Source organism: Maniola jurtina, chromosome 14 (genome assembly GCF_905333055.1).
Source record: "Maniola jurtina chromosome 14, ilManJurt1.1, whole genome shotgun sequence".
NCBI classification, from domain to species: Eukaryota; Metazoa; Arthropoda; class Insecta; order Lepidoptera; family Nymphalidae; genus Maniola; species Maniola jurtina.
This window is the reverse complement of record NC_060042.1, coordinates 3,561,432-3,585,076: the sequence shown is the minus strand read 5'-3', so window position 1 is coordinate 3,585,076 and position 23,645 is coordinate 3,561,432. Positions and strand designations below refer to the sequence as shown.

General features: G+C 35.5%; 4 protein-coding genes and 1 long non-coding RNA gene across 8 annotated transcripts in view; 3 read left to right on the top strand and 2 right to left on the bottom strand.

Moving 5' to 3' along the window:
* Positions 1-23,645, bottom strand: part of LOC123871914 — a 575,184-nt gene that overhangs the window by 135,064 nt on the left and 416,475 nt on the right. The gene's annotated exons all lie outside the window — the stretch shown is intronic.
* On the top strand, positions 1,168-11,593 carry LOC123871885 (TBC1 domain family member 16). Of its 3 annotated transcripts, XR_006797363.1 has the most exons (8): positions 1,605-2,488; positions 4,595-4,791; positions 6,810-7,320; positions 7,667-7,811; positions 9,139-9,245; positions 9,536-9,717; positions 10,018-11,258; positions 11,289-11,593. XR_006797363.1 is itself a non-coding variant. In XM_045915917.1 (7 exons), the coding sequence occupies exons 1-7, from the start codon at positions 1,617-1,619 to the stop codon at positions 10,209-10,211; spliced, it is 2,208 nt and encodes a 735-aa protein (XP_045771873.1). In that variant the 5' UTR covers positions 1,168-1,616; the 3' UTR covers positions 10,212-11,593. The 3 variants fall into 3 exon arrangements, 2 of the variants coding, with proteins under 2 accessions (XP_045771873.1, XP_045771872.1); XM_045915917.1 differs by having other exon boundaries at positions 1,168-2,488; positions 10,018-11,593; XM_045915916.1 differs by having other exon boundaries at positions 6,819-7,320; positions 10,018-11,593.
* On the top strand, positions 16,332-17,904 carry LOC123871896 (zinc-type alcohol dehydrogenase-like protein SERP1785). The gene has a single exon (XM_045915939.1). The coding sequence runs from the start codon at positions 16,628-16,630 to the stop codon at positions 17,786-17,788; it is 1,161 nt and encodes a 386-aa protein (XP_045771895.1). The 5' UTR covers positions 16,332-16,627; the 3' UTR covers positions 17,789-17,904.
* On the bottom strand, positions 17,786-20,146 carry LOC123871901 (nudC domain-containing protein 3). The gene is made up of 5 exons (XM_045915946.1): positions 19,850-20,146; positions 19,339-19,772; positions 18,821-19,006; positions 18,200-18,315; positions 17,786-18,051 (listed from the first exon to the last, which is right to left on the bottom strand). Exons 1-5 carry the CDS (start codon positions 19,960-19,962, stop codon positions 17,896-17,898), a joined length of 1,005 nt encoding a protein of 334 aa, XP_045771902.1. The 5' UTR covers positions 19,963-20,146; the 3' UTR covers positions 17,786-17,895.
* Positions 20,494-23,645, top strand: part of LOC123871903 — a 67,888-nt gene continuing 64,736 nt past the window's right edge. The window contains exon 1 of one of the 2 annotated variants that reach the window (XM_045915951.1): positions 20,494-20,906. In XM_045915951.1, coding sequence (XP_045771907.1) covers positions 20,781-20,906 — 126 coding nt within the window. In that variant the 5' untranslated portion in view covers positions 20,494-20,780. The remainder of the gene's footprint in view (positions 20,907-23,645) is intronic. The other variant, XM_045915950.1, reaches the window with a different exon arrangement.

Sequence of the window (23,645 nt, the reverse complement as noted above, 5' to 3'; positions counted from 1 at the left end):
TTCCTGGGGATAACTTTAGATGCAAAGCTTCAATGGAACGCCCATATATCAACACTTGCTGGTAAACTCAGCTCTGCTGCTTACGCTGTTAGAAAGATTCGACAGATAACTGATGTGGAAACTGCAAAAATTGTATATTTTGCCTATTTTCACAGTATTATGTCTTACGGAATCTTGCTATGGGGTAAAGCGGCAGATATTGGAAAAATTTTCGTTTTACAAAAAAGGGCAATACGCGCAATCTATAATTTAAAACCGCGCGATTCCCTACGAGAGAAATTTAAGGAAATAGGTATTCTTACAGTAGCTTCTCAATATATTTACGCTAATATAATTTTTGTACGACAAAACATTCATAGTTACAAAAAAATCGGTGATTTCCACGACCGGCAAACTAGAAACCGTGATAGGCTCGCATATCCTACGCTCCGCCTCAGGAAAGTTGGAAAATCGTTTGTGGGAATGAGTGTAATATTTTATAATAAAATTCCACAATCAATTTTAGACTTGCCTTTACACAAGTTTAAAAAATCTATTAAAAGTATGCTCCTGAAAAAAGCTTATTATACAATCGAAGATTATGTAAATGACAAAAAAGCTTGGATTTGATGCGCTCCAGCAATACACGGCGCTGCAATTGCTTGTATACAGTATGGCATATTATTGTAAATTGTACATTTGAAAAGAGCAACCGCCGAGTTTCTTGCTGGTTCTTCTCGGTAGGAACAGCATTCCGAACCAGTGGTAGATTATTTTGACGATTCAAAAGCACTTGTAAAAGTTTAATTGAATAAAAATAATTTGAGTTTGAGTTTGATCTTAGATGTATGTTGCCAACACTGCGCTTTCTAGTGTGAAATCGCTATTGAGACTTTGGAACCCCAGTGTCTTATGATTTAAAATTATCACTGAAGCTATTTTGGATATAGGTACCTATTAGGTACCTAATTGCCTCAATTTTTGGTTCGATAGGGAAGATACTAAGGAGATCCAGGAATTAATGTTATGCAAGGGATAGTAGATTATAGTAGGTACTAATAATAGTTACTGAACATTCCTACCGATGTTTTTGTCAATAGGAACCTAATACCTTCCTACATGTATAAATTACACAATAGAGTTAATGTAAGACCATTAAGTATTACGTAAATATTATGTAAGGTAGTAATAGGCTATATTATAAAGCTGCAAGTTAGGTTAAAGATATTGAAATTTTGAAATGAGAGACATTTTAACATCTATTTTCTCAATCATCTATTGGGACAATGCCACAAAAATTTGTTATGTGCCACTGCGCAATCATAATATCTTATCTACTTAGGAAAATTAGTACACAGACCTACATGTAGATATTATAAAGTCAATTAATCAATTCAAACGCTAATGGGTCAAAGTGTTCATTGCTTGTAACAATGAGCAGAACACCGAGGGTATTGTGTCACAGCTGACGTTAGCTAGCATCGCAGCCGGCTTTACCGATCAATACCGCGTTATCAACATATTTCACTCAGTGTGGGTGTTTACATGCGCGCCGCGTAGTACTCCCACTGCGTTTAAAAGGGTTCGACGCGAGTGAGTGATAACATCAAGACGCAATATCAGAGATGTAAACCGCTATGCCTCTGCCCGAACTCATTAAACGCGCTTCGAGCTACTTCCTCGGCCTCGAGTTCGAAGATAACGAGGAACCCCCCGATTACGTGGACAATGAAATTCTATTTTGCAAGAACAACGTGTGCGTCCATCCACCGACGATCGCGAGGCACGAATTGGACATCGTACACCATCCGGGCTACTTGACGGTAACAACAAAAGTGTTTACAGACCAACACAACAAAGCCAAGCGACCAACGCTGTTCCTTAACTGGATACCAAACTCGACTCTAAAAAAATGTCCTTCTGCCGTCGAAACCAGCCCCAGCGACGAACTCTGCTGCGGTGTCAAACCTACCAACCCGCAGGACATTCCACGGCAAAAATCTCCTCCGGAAAAGACGAGGAAGTACGCAAATAACGAAAACGCATTTTCGGACTCGTCAGACACAACCAGCATTAATTCCAATTCAGATAAACAGAGCATTAAATCTAGTGACACACGGTACACGCAAAACGATACGACACAGGAATTATCCTCAAGTTCGAAGCCAACAGTAAAGTCAGCGGATTCCAGTAAGGACGAAGTATTTGTGTCATTAGATAAAGAAGACTCCAAGGAACCAGTATATGAATTTGATCGGCATGTGCGCTCGCAGTCAATGACATCAGTTAACATTACAATCTCCAACCCCAATGTCGAGAACGTCGACCTGACCCCTGATTCAGTTTCTGGGAGCTTTATGCGATCTCTGTCCTTGAGTTCATGCGACGAGGGTAACCCTAATTGGATGAGCACGCCAGAATTCTTGGCATTGAAACACAATCTGGTGTTTCCGGACAGCGTCCACAGTTCGCCTGTGCCGCAAAGACGGCAACCTTTAAAATGTCGAAGGTGAGTTCTGAGCACCTAATGAAATTTTATTTTAATGACGTTTCAAATCGTTTCCAGATTCTTTAACTGCTGACATTTCAGTTGTTGTTATGTAACTGGGTTTCCAGGCAAGTAGGTATTTTTATTTTAGATGTAGATAAATGTTTTTGGATGTTTTTGGATGATCGAGATACCTATTGCTTCTAAAATTCTATTCATAAAGAGGTCTTCTGTAAATGTTTTCTCAGTTCATTCTGGGTAGTTTCCTTTTGTTATTCGGTTTCCAATTATTAATTCTTTCGTTCCGTCCTGTCCTTCTCTCTTCCGTTCTGTCTGGCTCGAGGCCACGTGTTTATATATTTTATTTGAAAGTGCGCTCAGCTCCGCTCCGCTTCACTTCACTCCACCCAGCTCTGCCTCAGTGGAAACGCTCCCTCAGGATCTGACGAAAAAAATATCTGATCAATTTTGTTTCATTCCATGCGTTTATGGCCCACTGCACACTATACAAATCTGAAATCATTTCCAACCAAAACGATTTAAAACCGTCCTGAAATTGAGTCAAAGGTCCTTATTTTGTTCAAAACGATTCAATTATAACAGTAAAGTTTCAAAAGCATTCAGTTTTTTGCTCCTCCTGTAAAATTTTCTTTTGTACAATGAGCAATTAGGTACCTACACCATTTTGTTCACCAGCTCCTCAATTATTGCTGAACGTTTTAAGTTTACAAAAAACAAAAAACGAATGAATGGATCGTACGAATGAATGAATTCATATAACTATTCATTAGAATGGGTACGCAAAACCTTGCATGTTATCAAGCCTGTTAAAGTATGTGCATCTCTAATAGCCGTACAACATAGTGCAGTAATGTACCACAGTCCACATCCTTTCCAACTTCCTTTATAGGTACCTCTCTCTGTATCTATATCTACTTATAGTTTGAACAGAATCATCTAATATTCATCAAAAATCAAAATCGATAGTCTCGTGATCTAGACTGAGCATTCCACTATGATTCAATAGAAAAAAATTTCAGAGACGAATTGACATCGCTTTCCATTCAATATATTATCGGTAAAGCGCCCAGTTTCAAAGCTGTTTCAGCTAAAACCAAAAATACCTTGATACCACTTTGGCTTTCCATATTTACGTGTCGAAACGTAATTAAGCTCACGACCCTGCAACCCTAAGTGGTACCTATATCATTACCCCTCGCATTCCGTCAGGTCCTTATGGAATGCCTTTATTGCGGTCTAATAACGACCTCCTACGCTGGGGACGCTGAAGTATTTTAGCCGCCGCCGCCGTAATAAAATAAAGCTCAGAGCTCAGAGCTGTTATTTACGCAATGCCTATGTTTTTTTATTCCTTTTATTTGTATATTCCTGCATAGATATTATTAAGAGTGTTTTGAGTCGTACTAATAACTGTCACAGTTTAGGAATCTAGAGTCTAATGTGGCCATGGGCATTTGGCGAACGAAAATAATTTTAGAGATTAAGATTACGAGTTCTTCCAGAAGGTATGCCTTCTGTTAACTCTAAGGCTGAGATCCATAGAGCGCACTTTAAAATGAGACAGCGTTATGCCCCTGGCATAAATCTGTCTCGCTTTAACTGAAGCTTCTAGCAAAGTCAAAGTGTGCTCTATAGATTTCAACCTTAGTGTTTGTTGGTTCATCGGTCTCTCTAAATAGCCAAATCCACAGAACTCCTAAGAATAGTCTTCCTAAATCTGTGGCCAAACCACTCATTAGATTTTAGATTTAGGCATGATTTAGGTATCCTTTGTCTAAATAATTATAAAATTTTATTATAAGTATAGATAAAGGTGTATGGATAGAGTTAATGAAAATAATACAGTAGTAAGTTATGTACCTACATAAAATTAAGAACGTCACCTCGCCAACAAACTTGCCCACCAGTTTGGCGAGTTAAAAATGTAAGAGCCCTGAAAAATTAATTCAAATAAAAAAAAAAATAGCCAAACCACTTATTAGATTTAGGTATGATTTTGGTGGCTTTGTCTTGGTACACGTGCGTGTGGCTATATTATGACGTCACGACTAATTAATATATACGATAATAGGTACTTTACTTGTTGAACTTTGTCGTGCTCAACAGGTTCTCAGTAGACCTCAGTCAGATGAGGTCTCTACGGCTGTTCTTCAACGATGACAACTGTACGTGCGGGCAACTGGTTGTCGCGTCGCGGGAGTCGCAGTACAAAATACTGCACTTCCACCACGGAGGGCTGGATCACCTCGCTCAAGTGCTGCACAGGTGGCATTCATTGCTGCACAACATTAAACTCACTCCAGGTAAAATCCATACTAATACTATACTAATATTATAAATGCGAAAGTGTGTCTGTCTGTCTGCTACGTTTTCACGGCCCATCCACTGAACCGATTTTAATGAAATTTGGTACAAACTTGGGGTACATCCCGGGGAAGGACATAGGCTACTTTTTATCCCGGAAAATCAAAGAGTTCCTACAGGATTTAAAAAAAACCGAAATCCACGCGGGCGAAGCCGCGGGCATCCTCTAGTGCTTAGATAAAATTTTAAAAAATATCCCATATAACCTTTCAAAAAAAATGTGTAACTGTCCAGGCTAATAATAGTTAGGTAGGTAGTTAGGTACCTAATCTACCCATTGAAACTGTTGAACCGATTTTGATGAGACTTCTGTAAGTCTCATCAAAATCGGTTCAACATGCCTGTGCATGTGCCGAACTTTTAAAGAGCGATTTGGGTTATTTTTTGTGCCGGAATCTTTTTCTTTAATCCTATTTGGGCCCTTATTTTTGTAAAAGTATTGAACGTCAGTACCCCCATCGTTTCATCAGCTTCCACAGGAAAATTAATATTCTACACGGAACCTGCCTAAAATCTAGTTAGATTAAAATTTAGGCACGAATTTAGCTTCCATCTAATAACTACCTAAGTAATTATGTACTTATGTTAATATTTCCATCACGTCGTTGCTGAATTAGCAAGAAGTAGTTATGACCTAGAATTTGAAACTTTCATACGAGTTACATACAGCTCGGGTTCGCAGTAGGTAATAAAGAAAATGTGTCGCTTAGTATTAGCTCGTAAAGGGATTTAAACTTAGGCACTTCAACGCTCATGTTGAAGCTTTGTTGAAGCCGTTTGAATTCTTGGTTATAACTAGGTAGGTACCTGGTCTGGTACCTATTCTTCGGAAAACTCGGCTTACCGAGGTACTTACCATGATGCTAAGTTACCTATAAGGTACACCTTGCAGGTGTATGATGTAGTTAGATAAGTACCTACTACTTAAAATCTAGGAATGAGTGGGGACTTCGTCTGTGTTGGTGTTAGCTGGCGGGCGTGTTCTGCCTTCTTGGAGTGTTTTTTTTTTGTTAAAACTGACTGGAAAGCGCTCTAAGGAGGTGCCGTGCGTGTGTCGGCGAGCGCCGGCACAGACGGGGTCCATACTTGTAATTATAAGTTTAACTAACTTGTTACAAATAACTACAAACTTGACATTGGCTAATCTTTGTAAAGCCAGACGACAGAGAGAAAAAAAAAGGAATGAGTGGCGAATTACATTGAAAATGCAAGTTTTGGAAATGGGTAGGTAGGTACTTACCTACTTAGTTTATCGCCATTTTCATAAACAAAAAAATTGTAGGTACCAGTTACCTATTTCCTACTTAATTAAGTAAGTAATTGAGTAAATAATACTTACGATAGAACCAAAGAAGTACTGAATCACTAGGTTATCAGTTTTTCGTCAGCGCTTAGTGGCAAGGCTAAGCTGAGCGTGCGTCTTGATTTGTAGTAAATACATTGCGTAATACTGCCGTCCTAACAAAGAGTGCAATAAGTCGAGTTTTTGGGCAAATTGACTTAAGACCATATCCGTAATCAGGAAAATGAGCTCTATATTTTCGCCTTAGACGTCTTTTTTGTATCTTCAGTAGTTTCGGTTCTGTTGGTTATCAAAACTGCAATATGTAATATTACGATTTGTAAGTAGCTAATCATAACCGCGAATATCTCGAAAGTAGTCGAAACCTAGTTATTGCTCTCTTCGTTAGGACGGCAGAATAGTGCACTTTATTTTCTTTGGTGGGTATTTAAAAAGAATCCAACACATGGATACTTACCCAGCGTTTGTCATGCACATTTATTCGATAAACCAAATCAATATTACATCGTGCATGTTTGCTAACCTAACGACTATAAATGCCTAACGGTATCTTTGACAAATACCTACTATATTTTTAGGTACTAAGGTTCATATCATTAGTTTAAGTAAGTATAAAGAAACAACCATTTTTAAACAAAGTAGTTTTTAATAAAGCTTTTTCAGGCTCAGAGGAACCTAATTTACCGTATCGACACTTCATGGTGTGCCGACCTGAGGTTCAAAAATCCGAACAGCACCCAGAAGAAGGAAAACCACCAAAAATAACACCCGAACTTTTCTATGGCAAATTCATGAACGCCAAAGGGATCATTGAAGATGATTTGTTTCTAAGAAAATGCGTATTTTTCGGAGGACTAGACAAAGAGCTTAGGAGGGAAGTTTGGCCATTCCTTCTACATTGCTACCCGTACAATTCTACTTACGACGAAAGAGAAGTAATACTTCAGATCAGGACAAGAGAGTATGAGGAAGTGATGAGGAGACGGTTAGAAAAAATGACGCCGGAACAGCACGCAGTGTTCAGGAAAAATGTTCAAAGCGTTATCGAGAAAGATGTAGTGAGAACTGATAGAGGAAATCCGTTTTTTGCCGGCGAAAACAATTATAATGTGGAGATTATGAAGAATATTTTATTGAATTATGCTGTCTACAATCCAGCATTAGGGTAAGTTCTTCGTAATTACTAATAGGTATAAAAAATTAGTCTATAAAGTATGTCTGTTGGTAATCTTTTCGTATATGTAATTCTAATCCTGAACGTTATCTTAACTGACGTGATCTTGAATCTTATATTACTAACTATCTAGCACTTTGGATAGTGTAGATACAGCTTTCACGGATTCGCGGGCAAAAGCTTCTAAAAATGGTAACCAGAAGCAAAGCTGCCCAGCTAATAATGCACCTTTCGTTTAGGTACACTTTTACGTCAAAATATCCATTATGAAACTTCGCTTTAATGAATGGGAATTTGATTAACCTAGATGTTTTATAATTCTTTTTTATTTATTTAGGTATACGCAAGGCATGAGTGATCTTCTGGCACCGGTTCTCTGTGAAATTAAATGCGAAGCGGAAGCATTCTGGTGCTTTGTTGGCCTCATGCAGCGTGCAATATTCGTGTGTACACCCACCGATAACGATATGGATAATAACTTGGTAATTATCACTTATATCAAAACAATCTTGTAAATCTTCTTCCATTTTAACTCACAGATTTATTTATTTATTTATTTATTTATGTACCGCCCACAGAGTTACACATTTAGATTAAATACATGTTGTTCCTTAAATTCTAGGGCTCTTATACAACTCCACTTACGGGCAGTCACAGATCAGCGCTATGGCTGCAATGGCTCGTAGATTAAGCAGGATAGATGGAGCGCGCTTGCTTAAAAGATGTCTATTGCATCTTGATTTGATGTTATAAGTGGAGAGGAAAACGATACAAATTCTGGTACAAGGATACAGTGGAACCTTTTTAAATCGAATCCCGTTAGCTCAAAATCCTCTCTAAGACAAAGAAATTAATTATTCCCTTTAGATGAAGCACCAAAAACCCTTTAACTCGAATTATTTAGACGCTTTGTATAATGCATAGTGCACGTTTGTCTAGCACTGCATTGAGTAATGTACCTAGTTTATACCAGTAAAAAAGCGTAGTAAAGCCGATTATTATAAAATAACTATTGCCCAGTTTTATCAGTAGCAGATATTCCGCATCAACTACATAATCTTCAGTATTGGATTCAGCTTTCCTGGCAGTTCTATAAAAATTTCTGCGTTGCATAATAAAACCACTTAAGAAAATAATGCTCATTAAGTTCCACAGTGCTTTCATTTTACTAAGTTGAATGCTCTTTTGCATTTTAATTATCTACCGCAAGGCTACCACGCTGGCTATACAAAGAAACCTACACGACTGAATAGCCATCTTAATGAAAGCGTAGTTAGGTTTCTTTCTACAGAAATGTTTGTTCCATTATGTACTCAATATTAAACCTAGCTGATGTGCCTAAGCCTACATTGTTCAGGCCTTGATGTCTATTCTAGACGATTCAAACATTGCCTTGAAGGCATTTTATTCGGTGGGTATGGAGAGTGGAAAACAATTCGCGTGAGGAAATTATATCCGCACTTTTCTGCAATATAAGCAGATGTGATCGTGGTGCTGCAATTTGCATCATGTTAGTCAAAAAAGAGATAACAGTTTATCAGCTTTTAATCAGTATCTTTTCAATCGATACAAAGCTTATAGCTCATACACACAGGCTGCGTAAGCGTAGACGTAGCGCGTACCATGGCGTTGTAATGTATGGAACTGTATGAAACATGGCACACCGCTTGCGTAAAGCGTGGACGTATGTGTAATCCGGTCTGTTTAGGGGTTTACGCGCGTCACTACGCATGTGTTACGTATACGCAATTGGTGTGAATCGGCCTTAATGAAAGAGTGAAAGTGCAGTTTACAAATCACCCATTTCAGAGCTACTTGCGCGAGCTGATAAGGATCATGCTGCCACATTTCTACAAGCACTTAGAGAAACACGTTGACGCTATGGAACTTCTCTTTTGTCATCGATGGATTTTACTGTAAGCATCCGCATGCTGAAGATAATACCTAACTTTAATCAGATCTCAACCTCGAATAAATGATTCTATCGGCTTCTCTTGCCAGCCATTTTTCCGATCGTGTACAACTCGAAGTAGATTCTGTCGACTGATCAGTTAAGGCCATCCAGCTGAAATTATAAAGTGGTAGATTGTAGAGATTTTTCTATAACTTAAATATTTCATGAGTTAATATCTGTCGGGTAGTTATTATCTGACGGGAACTGTAAATAAATGGATTTTATTAAAAGAATCATGGTTGTTTGAACTAGGTGTTTCAAACGCGAGTTCACCGAAGCGGTGGCCTTGCGTATGTGGGAAGCATGTTGGGCCAACTACCAGACCGACTACTTCCATCTGTTCCTCTGTCTCGCCATCATTGCCGTGTATGCTGATGACGTCATCGCACAGGACCTCAACACTGACGAGATGTTGCTTCACTTCAGTTCATTAGGTAAGACCAATTACAAAGTCGCGTCGGGTTACTCAAAGGGCGGACCAACAAATTCCTGAAAGGCCGGCAACGCATCGGCGCGCGGGGTAGGTACCTACCTCTGCTGCAGCAAATGTTCATGGGCAGCGGTAAACATTTAACATCAAGTGACCCGCCTGCTCATTTGCTCGCTATTTTACTATTTAAAAAAACACCTATCAAATCCTACCACTTATCGATGTGTGAGTAATCTTGAGTGTTCCTCCCATAGTCTTTTTATATTATAACCCATTTTTAACTTTGAATATTTCACTTTTACAGCGATGTATATGGACGGTCGACTCATACTGCGAAAAGCTCGTGGTCTACTCTACCAATTTAGGCAATTGGTCCGTATTCCTTGCACATTAGTTGGGATGTGCCAAAGATGCGGTCCCGGTATATGGGATTCCACGCATAGGCCCAGTGTCGAGTGTACGGGCGCGCATGACTTTTGTGAATACGCTGTACAGTAAAGTAATTTTGTATAACGAAATACATATCGATATTTTGATATAACGATTTAAAACTATTCTATATTACAACCATAGCACCAATAATGTCACTGGGTACAAAATAATAGCTCGTTCACATAGGCTGCGTAAGCGTTGCGTAAACGTAGACGTAGCGCGTACCATTGCGTTGTAAATTGTAATGGGAACTGTATGAAACATCGCACACCGCTTGCGTAAAGCGTGGACGTATGCGGTGTGTTAGGGGTTTACGCGCGTCACTACGCACGTATCACGTGTACGCAATTGGTGTGAATCGGCCTTAAATGAAAACGCGTATAATTCACGTGTACCACAATGTGTAGGTCCGCATTCAATGGCTGTCACGTTTAGTAAACGCGTTATCAATATCAAGCATACATTAGCCATCAACGCAAACGATCCATTCGTGGCACTCGTACCATTCTTAGTAATAGGTAATTTGCGGTTGCGACCTCCAACTGCCTGAAGTTACTTATATGTTGTTGAAGTTTGCACAAGACCACTGTTTAGCGCAATTTTTGTCGCTTTAGTTGGTCTTTTTAAAAAGACTATAGAATTATTATGGATAGTGGATACGGTAAATAGATTTGGCTAAACCTTCTAGCAAGAATACGATCCATGCTTTAGATACAAAACTCTGAGCCTTTTTTGTGCCCAAATCGATATGTATTTTGATAACAGCCGACCGAAGATTCCTAAACTCCTGGTCTGAGTTAAATATTTATTTTAAATAATTATAAATATGTAGTTTTTATAATTCTTCTAGTCATGTTTTAAATTGTTGATATTTGATCTCAGCCAAATAAAATATCAGTTAAACATCTTGTATTCTTTTTTCTTTTAACGAACAAAGAATCCAAAATTGAGCTCCATGTCAATTTAATAGAAATGTAAATAAATTTAAAAAATCTTTTTGAAAACATCTTAGATAAGCACTTATTGTAGTTATAACTGATATATTTATAACTTCTTAAACAAGAGACATGGTTTTATATAAACTGTAAAATATAAAGCGTTTATTACTTAGAAGTAACAATTTAATAATTAATTACAATGAAGATACCTATGCATAGTTTAACGAATATTTATTTACTGTTTTAAAGTTAATTATATTTATGAGTAAAAATTAATATTTTAAATGTAGATAACATTATTACATGCACCATCGTTACATTAGAATGGAAACGAATAATTTTAATCAAAATGAGCATAATTTTTGGACAACTTATAACGTAATTAAATGTTCGTATTGGCGTTTATAATGAACATAATATAACAGTACAAAAGACAGTATTAGTAGTATTTAATATTAGTTGTTTGTACTTACATAAGCTGTGTTTATAATTTGTATTTTAGTAATAATCGTTGAGGTATTAATATACCTACTATTACTTAATAACTGGTTCAATGTTTTAATAATATAACAGTAAAAGGTAATCAGTAAAAATAATTTGTTAATGTTACGAAATTCTCACTAAGAATACGAAAACCATTTTAATTCGTTTTCTGTATCATTATAAAAAAATTATGCATTGTAGAAATCTTGCCTATTTGAATTGAATATTTGAATTATATAAATTCAATATAAAAAAATTTGGAACCAAGTACTTAACTAACAGCTGTTTTTCTACGCCGAGTTAGACATGATTAGTTTTTAGAATTTAGTAATTATCCGATAGGTAGCATTGTAAAGAACACGATCATTAATTCATCCCTTGCGATTTCTATATTTCTAGACGTTTGTAAGAAAAAAACATAAGAAAGAAAAAAATTAAGATGCCTGTGACCATAACCTGTGTTAAAACTTTGCGTAGCGCTACGCAATGTATTTGGTACAAATAGTTCAGTAAATATGTAAGGAATAATTAGATGCCCTCCGAAAAAAGACCTACCGTAATTTGACATAATGTATCGTTAGGGGGGCATGTCAAGAGGTCACAGGAAAAATAAAAAGGTCGCGCTGATTGCTGATTTTGAGAAATTCAAAAATGAATAAAAAAAATTTGAAATGCTTTTTTCTTGGAAACTACTGGTTTTAGGAAAAAGTTTTTTAAATAAAAATGTAGAGGGCATTGCAAACTACATTTTTTGTCATTGGAGTGACATCATCCGACTTGAAATACAAAAAGTACAGGGCGCTAATGGATCAATAAAGTATTTCAACGCTATTTTCGATAGGAAAAAATGATTTTTTTATGATAATGTAAATTGGAAAGTTGTTCGTCACAAAATTAGCTACAACTTTTATTTAAACAAAATTTTTATAATACATAACGATTCATTATGTCAAATTACGGTAGGTCTTTTTTCGGAGGGCAATTTGCAAATTGACTGAACTAAAATCATTTTACACGTTTCGACTTTTCTGTAAACTGACGGCTTGATGACGTATCGCATGCTGTATGTTGCACCATGCAGATTGGTCTGTTAACAGCGGATTATAGCAAAATTAAGCTTTTGGTTCCCTGTAAAACAAAACGAGACTAGAAAATCTTGGTATCACCTAAAATCCGCAAAGCAGTATTACCTAGTTAGATATATTTTAAACGTACCGTCGAGTCCCTTGACTTCGCCTGCTAAACCATACTTCGCCTAATTTTAAAAACATCGAAAAATCTGCTAAAGTTGGGAACCGAACAGCTCAAAACCTACCAAATACAATACTAGTGTTATCTACGGCAATACTATTCCTGACCATTTGTAACTAACTGTACAACAATAGCGACCAGAGCCATTTATCTGCTGCGGGAAGTGAGATGTTTTTTTCTACCGGTCAAAAACTTTACGTGCCGCCAAGAATCTACGACAAGTATGGCTAAATTTTATTGTAAAATAAAATCACTACTTTATCGTCTTTTATGTTGTACAATTGTTTTCAATATATCTTATGTAGATAATGAGTTACATCAAGATTTATCAACAAGGTAACTGCGGCCACCATGATGGTACCGTACTTCGCCTAACCCTAGGGTTGTGACTTAATCTTTGATAAATTCATTTGTACCTATCAGTTTTGGTGGTCAGGTCCCCTGCAGCATCAGGATTGAGGAGTTGGAATGCAAATTTTTTAGAAACATTGTCGCAAAGTTCCTCTATTGATTAAAAAAAAATACACAAATCGGTTCAGAAATCTTGGAGATTTCAGTGTACATAGGTAGAAAAACAAAACTCCCTTTTTGAAAGTCTGTTAAAAAGTTCCCTATGTTATTTCCTAGTCAACCCTCAACTTGTCTATGAAAATCCCGTCAAAATCGGTTCAGCCGTTCCGAAGATCAGCCCGTTCAAACCGACAGACAGACAATTCAAAAATTGTAATTCAGTTATGGTATCGTTCAAATAACCATATGAGCTTAATATGAGGTAGTTATTTCGAAATTACAGGCAGACACTTCAATTTTATTTATTAGTATAGATAGATTAGTATAGATAATAATAGGCACTTATCCAACTGAATACAACAACACAACTGAACAAACAAATCTTAATTTAAAAAAAAAACTGTAAAAAACTGTCTCGTGGGTTCGTACTTTGTACTGTTCAAGAAGAAAAAATATTGATTTATTTCTGTTTGTATATAAAATATAGGCAATCAAAATTTTTACTACTTACTTTTATTGTGTTATATACACTTAATTTGTTCAAAAATTATTGTTTCTATTTGTTATTGCAACATTTTTTGTTTTGTGCGCTTTCCTACCTTCTAAAAAGCCTGATTTTTTATGGTACTTCTACTGATTTAGTTTTTAAATTTAATTTTGGTTTTAGTTTTCTCATTGAAAATTTCATAAAAACTTTTAAGGATATGTATTTTTTTTTTAATGAAAACCATGTTCAGTATTAATATGTATTTTTTATGATTCCTTTACTTTTGACAACCCTTAGCAAAAAAGAACAAATGTATGGAAACAACGGCAGTTGGGTTTTTAACTTCGCCTACCGATAATTTTTTTCTAAAATGAACTTTGTTTTCTGCCATATACGTTTCAAAATGATTTTGCGGCATAATCTATAGGTCTTTCGCTTTTTCAGAGACATTTATTATAGACAATAAACATAGAAACGCTGCTAGGCGAAGTTAGGAATTGTGCCCTTACTTCGCCTAGCTCAGTCAAAACAGTTTTTGAGGCATTCTAAAAACTGCATTACTTTTCGTAACAGTCTTAATTTATAGTCATGTCTAAAGGCCACCATATATTAAAAGCAGGACTTGAAATAAAAAGCACTCTCTAGGCGGGAAGACAAAAACTGTCAAAAACCAGGCGAAGTAACGGGACACGACGGTAGGTAAAACTTTGACTAGTTATTTCTAACTCTGTGTAGGAAAGTGCGATCATATCAAGAAAACGTGTTCCGTACATATTAAAAGTATTCATAATATACTTACCTCATACGTATGTTATGCTTATGATTAAAATTAAAAATATTTGTGAACCGGGTCAAAAATGATTCAGATTGTTGTACCTACCTAGATGATGTTATGCTTGTATTTTAAATATCCAAATATTTAACTTGCGTTTTTCTACTAGTTAGTAATGTTTAGCCTACCAAAGTAGATATCAGTACCTATTTAATTTAAGAAAAATTGAAAATGTAATTTATGAAGCGCACAAGCTTTATTAAGTTCAACCGCATTTCCATAAGCATTATTTTTTTAAGTAGACAAGTACCTACCTTCTAAATTAATAATTATTACCTTGGCTACGAGGTACCTACCTACCTACCTACTTACTTATAACTGCAAAACTGTTGAATGGATTACTAAAATCTAGGTATCCCTAGTATTGAAAAAATAAACGATTAGGTAAGTACCTAAAAATGTGGGTCAAACTTATTTTCATTTCACTTTCCAATAGCTTTGTGATTTTATGACATTTTAATTCTATGTAAGTAGGTACCTATGTATGTTTCTATATAATTAGTACCAATTTATTTTGTGTTTAATTCAGTCTTAGAAGTTGTAAAATCTACTTATGTACCTACCTATTTGTTTTTATTAAGCTTTGTGAGGCTAATGGCTTTACTTTATTTCATCATCCGCACACTGTGAATTGTAATGCCTATATTCTGTGATATAAATTGGATATAATTGATCTGCTTGTACCGGGTTGAGATAAAGGGAAATACAAACAGTGTATAGTCATATCTTTTAATATATTATTACGAATATATTAATAAATGTACTATTATTACAGCATGTTAAAATGTGTTTCATTTCGTATATTTTTCTAAAGATTGACCGAAGGAAAGTGATATTGTTCCACAAACAGCTATAACACTAGTAATATCAATCAAAGACATTTATTCAGTATATAGTTAAGTTCAATAAAGTCTCTGGTAGAAGACACGAAGTTGTGTCTGTTTGTCTGTTACCTATTTACGGCGCATCGACTTAATCGTGACCAAATGTACAAAACTATGTAGAGATAGCTTGCATCCCGGAGACTAACTTCCCCCGGGGCGAATCAGCTAATAACTAGGTACCTACCTTATATTTAAGAGAATTTGTGTAGGTAGTTAGATACATCTTTGCTTACCTCCAAGAACGCGGTCCATCTCTTTCTCTAATCTCTACCAGTCTCTACGTTATAGAGTAAGAATTAAGTTCTATGGTACCGAGACAGAAAGATCTGAAAGATCTCCACATAGTAGAATCTCTTACAGTACAGTTATAGTAGAAACGAGAAACGGGCATATTTTTATAGAATTAAGGTGCTCAAGGGTTTTGAATTTTTGATCAATTTACAATACAAAAAAAAAGTTTAATAGCCGTAGGTTTTTTTTAATCGAGGCACGGAGGTATAATATCGCCAACTTTACCATTGGACTGCCCATTATCGGTAATGGATATAATTAATTAATAGAATATAATAAGTATCTCGTATCTGTATGTTTATGTTTTCTTTTGTGGAATGGAAAACAAAGAACACTTTTATATTATTTTAAAATTAGTTTTTGCAAGTATTAGATTTTTATCATTAATAGTAAGGTATTTAAATATTTTCTATTGAACCGTCGACAAAGTCTTTAACACGTTTCTAATGTTACCCGTTACCACTGTTGCTTTATGGTTAACTTGTCAATTGTCAACTCCAACTGTCAAATAAAAAATACCGCGAAAGGTCGAAGGTTATAAATTTTAATGAGTAATTTGAAATTATGTTGCAGATAAACTTAATAAAATACCTAAGTCAAAACAATCAACAAATATTGATTTGATGATAAACATTTTTGTTACCTTTTGCAATCTGCAATTCATGCTTAAATTTTATTCACAAAATCGTAGCTTCAACATCACCGCTAAACCGGTTGTTAAGGTCGCTAATTATTATTATTAATATTATGAAAGAAATTTGAATAGAACATTGTCATTGTTTGCCAGTACAACTATAAAATATAATATGATACGTCCAATGTTTTGCCGCTTATCTTTCATTGCGTGTTTCGTAAGCCTTACAATCGTAAGCGTGTGTGATAATATAAGTGCTTCACAAGAAAATTCGTCCGCAATGGCGAAATTTTTACCAAAAACTATGAGGGCTGTTGGCTTTTACAAATACTTACCGATTTCGGATCCTAGTAGTTTGCTCGATTTAGAAGTGGCATTGCCGACTATGCAGAATAATGATGTTCTGGTGGAAGTGAAGGCAACAGCAGTTAACCCTATCGATACAAAGCTTCGAGCACCGAAACCGACGATTGAAACTACGCCGCGAATTTTAGGATTCGACGGGGCAGGCGTCGTGGTGGCTAAAGGTGATGCATCAAAAATATTTAAAATTGGAGACGAAGTATTCTTCACTGGCGATTTTAGAAGAAACGGCTCAAATGCTCAATATGTTGCTCTCGACGAAGTTTTAGTGGGGCTAAAGCCAAAAAAACTTTCATTCGAACAAGCGGCGGCTATGCCTTTAACTGGAGTTACTGCTTATGAATCTCTGTATGATCGCTTATTGCTTTCCAAGAAAGATGCAGGTAAATCATTGTTAATAATAAACAGCGCGGGAGGTGTTGGCTCGGTTGCTTCTCAATTGGCTAAAAATTTAGGCCTCAATGTGATTGGGACAGCTTCACGAAAGGAAACACAAGAATTTTCTTTGGCCCATGGTGCTGATATTGTCCTCAATCACACTAAAGATTTGATTCCACAATTGGAAGCTAACGGTTATGGTAATGGAGTAGATTACATATTAGTAAACTATGATCCATATCCATACTGGGACACAATGATGCAAGTAATTAAACCCCAGGGTAAGATCTGCTTGATTGTAGACAGCAGCGGTTTGGTAGATTTGAAACCTTTGAAGACCAAAAGTTTAACCATAACATCAGAAATGATGCTCACAAGGATTATATACAATACGGATGATAAGTATAGGCATCACGAGATACTTCAGGAAATCTCTAAGATGTTGGAAAATGGTCAACTGAAAACTACACTCACTAAAGTTATGTCCCCTATTAATGCTGCAAATATGAAGGAGGCTCATAGACTTTTGGAAGAACAGCATATGATTGGAAAAATTGTTGTTACAAAGTTTGAAGAAAAAGAAAAAATCTAAATTTTACAGTGCACATGTTTAATTTTGATTATTACTTATTTACAAGCAATATAATGTATGCGCTTATGATTAATTTTAAATGGAATGCATATTAAATAAAGTTTATTTTACTTTTTGATAAGTACATTTGGATTGAACTCTTTGCCCTTGAAAGGAGAACCAGGCGCATTCCATGCCTTTTTGAGGGTTTCAATATTCCTTATTTCATCACTAGTAGGCAGGCCTTTCATCTTTTGTTCTTGATTCCATTGTAATTCATGGATCTAAAAACGATATAATATAATAATATAAAAACTAAGCAGTAGCAGTTGTGTGGTGTAACTATTAAAAAAACTGCCATAATAGAAAGTAAATAGACTTATTTACTTTTAAGTGTAAAAATAAATGTTAAATAATAATATTTACACATACCTTAGCGATATGATCTTCTGGCAATTCATTTAATGGTCTTGAACAGTCAATTTTGGAAATATCTATTTCTTCTTCTCCGTTGAGTAATTTATTCCACCAGCGTTCTTGAACTTTTTCTGTAAATTGATATTATTGATTATTTTTAGTTTAATAATATTCATAAGAACTCAGTAATATTTGAATATGAGATTTTTAACAAAATCAGACAAATTGTATATCTGAGTTTTATATATATTAAATAATGGCTTGTAAATATTGGCCCTCAATATATTCTTTCATTATTAAAAACTAGATGATGCCCATAACTTTTTCCATGTGGATTTTTTAAAAATCGCATGGGAACTCTTTCATTTTCCAGGATTTAAGTAATTTATGTTCATCTCCATAATGTTAGCTACCTTTGTACTAAATAGATGTTGCCAACAACTTTGTCTATGTGAATTTTTTGAAAATCCCTTTGGAACACAGAATCTTTGGGATAAAAAGTAGCCTATGTACTTCTCCGAGATGCGAGCTCTCTGTACCAAACATCAAAATTGGTTAAACAGATGGGCAGTGAAAATCTAGCAGACAGATAGACACACTTTCGCATTTATAATATTAGTATGGATTAAATACAACCTAAATGTATAAGCAGTCTCCCCTCACTGATGCTCCAAAAACTGTCCATTGTTTTTACTTTATATGGAAGTGTATCTTTGACAATTATATCACCATTGCGACAAGCTATGCAGAGGTCCCCAGGATTTATTGTCACTTTCAGTTCTTTCGCCGATTTTATGTCTGGTGGCAGCTTCATTGTTACATCTGGAAAAAATTAAAACTAATTTTTTTTAAAGGGATATTAGTCATGATTAGCATGACTAATACTCCCATTTCCCCTTCAATTAAGCGTAAAGCTTGTGCTAGGAGTGGGTGGTGGTTGATTTTGGGGTTTTTATTTTTGAAGTTATCAATGATTTGTTATAATAGCTATTGCAAATTGTGATGACAATTTCTTATAGATTAAATTTGTTTTTTATGTTGTTTTTAGAATCAATTTAATGGTGTGCTAGATAGGTACCTGCTATGTTTATGTGAGATAAATGTGTGCTTACTATAAGTAATTAGCTCTTCAATATTTCACAGAATATGCTCACCCAAATCCATGATAGTTTGTGCCCAAGAGTACTTCTCTCTTATAGCCCCATTATAAGATTCACTATTTTTTTGAGTTGGTATTACTGGGGGCTCATAATCTTCAGGAAACATTGTTTTATCATCTTCATTAACTTTACTGCTTTGAACAGTTCCTGCATCTTGTTTACTATGAGTACTATTGTTATTATCCCCTAACTCAATGTCTTCTAATGTTTCGTTAATTTCATCCATATTTTCATCAGCTACAACCTCCACTTCTTGTGCTACAGTGGAACACATAATCTCATTCATATCTGTTGATATGTCAGTGTTAGTGTGCCAGTTTTTAGGGTCGCATCTACGTAATACTTTGAGAACGAGCTCCTCTGCAACTCCCGGCGGGAAACCCATGTTTTTATATTCACTATCGCCAGGAACATAGTAGAAATCCGTACTGCCAGAAATAAACGAAATTCATTGTACTTTGACAGAACTTACGTTTATCTTTAATATTAAAGCGATAGGACTTACCGTCTCGCTAGAAAATTGAATATAGTAGATAAAAATCCTAATATTGATTTTTCATTGACCAAAATAGAGGTGAGAACGTCGTCGTATTTGGTATTTTCTGCAGAATCCGCCATTCCTAACAATGTCGCTTGTTAATTACTCTTTCCACTTATTAGAAAATCACAAGTAAATACCGTATAGTTACAAAAACAAGAAGCCTGCTTTTTGACAGAGTTTTATTTTGTTGTTTTATTTTTTAATTTGTTTGGTGGACTTTTTTTGGCACTTGACGTTCGATGATCGATCACTATTTGGACGTTTTGGAGTTTTGACATGGAGTTTTGACATCCTTTGACTTATTGGTCTGTGTCCTTTGACATTGAACCACAGAGTAGGTACTTTTTACATCCTACCACAGACGATTAATTGGAATAAAGTTAAAAAAAAAAAACTAGAATACGTTTATTGATTATTAAGAACATTATTTTTTCTTCGAGGAACTTCTATTAAATACGTTGATTATTCGATTGTAAACTATGAATATTCTAATATTAGTAATTATAATTTTAAACATTCATGCCTAGATTTCTACCAATGTAGGAGATTTATTGAGGCTGGTATCACGGAACCGGTTATTGTAATTTAAATTCCTGCCACTTGAGGGAGTTGGCTCGCTTTCGAAAGTTTCACATCCGCAAGAGAGCGGCAAGGCAAGACGGAGCGAAGTAGGCGACGAACTAAGAAGTCTCGCGCGCGAATTCGGTACGCTGGTAGGCGATGACCGCATTTATATGAGTTTTTATTAAATTGTGAGAGTGCTGTCGTGTTTCCCGTCCCGTTAAGTGTTTACGAAAATGCTGTATAGGTGAACTTCCCGAATAAACATAGTGTTGTGTTTGTGTCGATATACCCTATTCCTTCTACTTATTACTGTCTCTTGAAGGTTGTAAAAATGCCTTGCTCAGCGGTAACTTTGTCTATAGCGACCATTACAGCGATCGTGGCCGCTGCTTTAATGGCAATAGCATTCTCCACAGACAACTGGCTGTATGTTGAAGTTAAGCGCAACAATATACAGGTAAATATACGAAATACGTTTTTTTAAAAATGCTTCATAATATATTTTGCTTGTACCCATACCTACCCTCTTTTTTTTAACGTAGATTTTTTTTGGCAGTTGAGCATTTAAAATGTAATGTTATAACTACTTAGTTATTTACTTAAATTTAGATTTTTACGAAAACCTTGAAAAAATATATTTATAACTGCAAATAGAAGGAAGGAAAACGTAAAACATAACGTCTACCTAACAAGGAAGTATGAAAACGTAAATACGAACAAAAAACTTCTACATATGCATAGTGCAAGCATATCAGGATATATCGCAACTTGTTCATCAATTGTTTTAAAATCTTGGTCAACAAACCACAACGACCTCAAAATATGAATGAAGATAAAGATCAAATTAAGTATTGTTCATATTTTGGAACAAAATGTTGCGAAACCAATAGGTACAATATTGAAAATGTTTAGGCAGGTAGGTATCTATTGATATCATCCGTACTAAAGTCTGCCTTACTTCTGGCATTTTCAGGGTTATTCCATTTATTTATCCACCCTTAAACAGCCGTCCTAGGGCATGCCTACTTGGAAACGCGTGTTCATATTCTAGATATCCATCCCGAAAACGAAATTTGTAGGTATAATGTTAGGTATTCATAATATTTAGTCCGGAGGTACAGTCCCGGATACACGTACCTACTTATCTACACCTCAAAGTATACATATACACTCCAAAGTGACTGTTTTAACAGTAGATAAATTAACGGAATGCGTCAATTTTCGCAGCCGTAGACCTAATGTTGATTTTTACTTAATATAATATAAATTGATCTATAGAAACACATTATATTGTCGGCTATCCCCGGAAAATATTATAGTACCATAGAAAAAAGGTTAAAAAAAATTCCATAAGCTCTTTGTCAACGTAGTCGCGAGCAACAGCTAGTATTGTATATTATGTGTGTTAATTTTTCATGACATATAATATACTAACACGTTTTTATTTCAAGTCCTTATGAACACCGTTAGAGTAGACACGTTACGCATAAATATGCACGTATTTAATAGCACGAACATGTGTGGATAACTGTACTATTCCGTGAGCGACTCCTGCGCATCCATTCGTGCAGATAAAGAAACACTGAATCGATAAAAGTTGAAAAAACATGATACGAGTATGTCTGGGAAGAAATGAGGCTTTATTTAACTTATAAATCGAAGTTGATCGAAGAGATCTATGATAAGACAAAATAATAATAAAGTGATACTTAGTCACCTGAGTATGAAACTAAGTATTCAACGGAATATTGGTTTATTAAAAATTATTGGACTCGATTATAACTAATTCAGCAAAGTGATAAACTATTAAGTACTTACGCATGAGGAAATTCGTCGAATTAACAATGAGCTAATATACTTAATTAATACTAATAACCTACATAATAATAGGAAGAATAGAAGAAAGATAAGAAGGCAGTGTCGACTGTAGAGTGACATAAATGCAAAACTAATCGGTTTGGTTGAAGAAGTTGAACCTATTTATTTGAAGACTGCGTTTCAAAATGAAGAGGAGAAAAATAGCTAGTGAAAAATGAGTTTAGAATAAAATCAACTGATCAACTCATCATAGTCTCCTCTTAGAATGAGAAGGGATTGGCCATAGACGCCACGCAGCTGGCTAAGTGCGTAATTCTAGACTTCACACACCTTTGAGAACATTATGAAGAACTCTCAGGCATATAGCTAGACCTCAAGATTTTTCCGTCACCATTAAAGCAGTAATATTTAATTCCGACAAGTTAGAGGTCAAAACCCAGCATCGAACCCCCGAGTAGGAGGCCAAAACGTCGCTGCTGGAATAGTACCTAACTAATACCTATACCCAGATTAAATGCTTACCGGAAACCGGCGAAGAAGTTGAAAGGGGGAAAGACCAAATCTACAAAATTGCACGTGAACATTGTTTTTTTTTAAATCTACCTGCTTTTAAACGGTCTACCTGCGGCCGTTATTGTTTCGCGGAATATGTTTCCAGAATTGACTTGTTGATTTGGATCGTTTAGATTTTTTTCTATGGCACTATGAGAGTTCCAACTTCCAAGTCCCAATTGGTCCCAAAAATTTCATAATAACATGCCATTATCCTAATACATATAATATTATATGCATCATTTTATACGTGTTTTTGTTTTCAGTATTATCTATAACTAACTTCGTCCGCGAGGTTTAAACTTTCCATCAAATCGTTTTTACAGTTTGATACTACACTGCATCTTTATTAATTAAGTACTGCGATAAGATCAAGTGAAAATAAAAATGTATGCCCTATTATCTGAGATTGTATGCTCTTATATTGTTATATTAATTGTAAAAGTGTTTATATATTCGAAAACCGTATAATATGTATCAATCATTCAAAATCTTTAAACTCAAATCATTTATTCAAAGTAGGTACTATTGTACTACTTTTGATGGTCAGAATTGATGAAGATGATATAGTGGTGATAGTTAATTATGTAAAGTTAAAACTAAAGCTACGAGGGTTTTAAACGCGCCCAAGTTTGAAACATTTTCCATAAAAACGATCAGTCCATATGGCGAAGCCTCAATAGTTTCTCGTATCCATCTCGCATTATTTCCTCTGCATCACATACGTCTGACACATCCGGTCTAAGCTGCAACCGATGGATTTCTAATTATTAATAATGGATTTGAATTTCAAATACTTCATTTCCACTTTCCGCTTTAGAAAGTG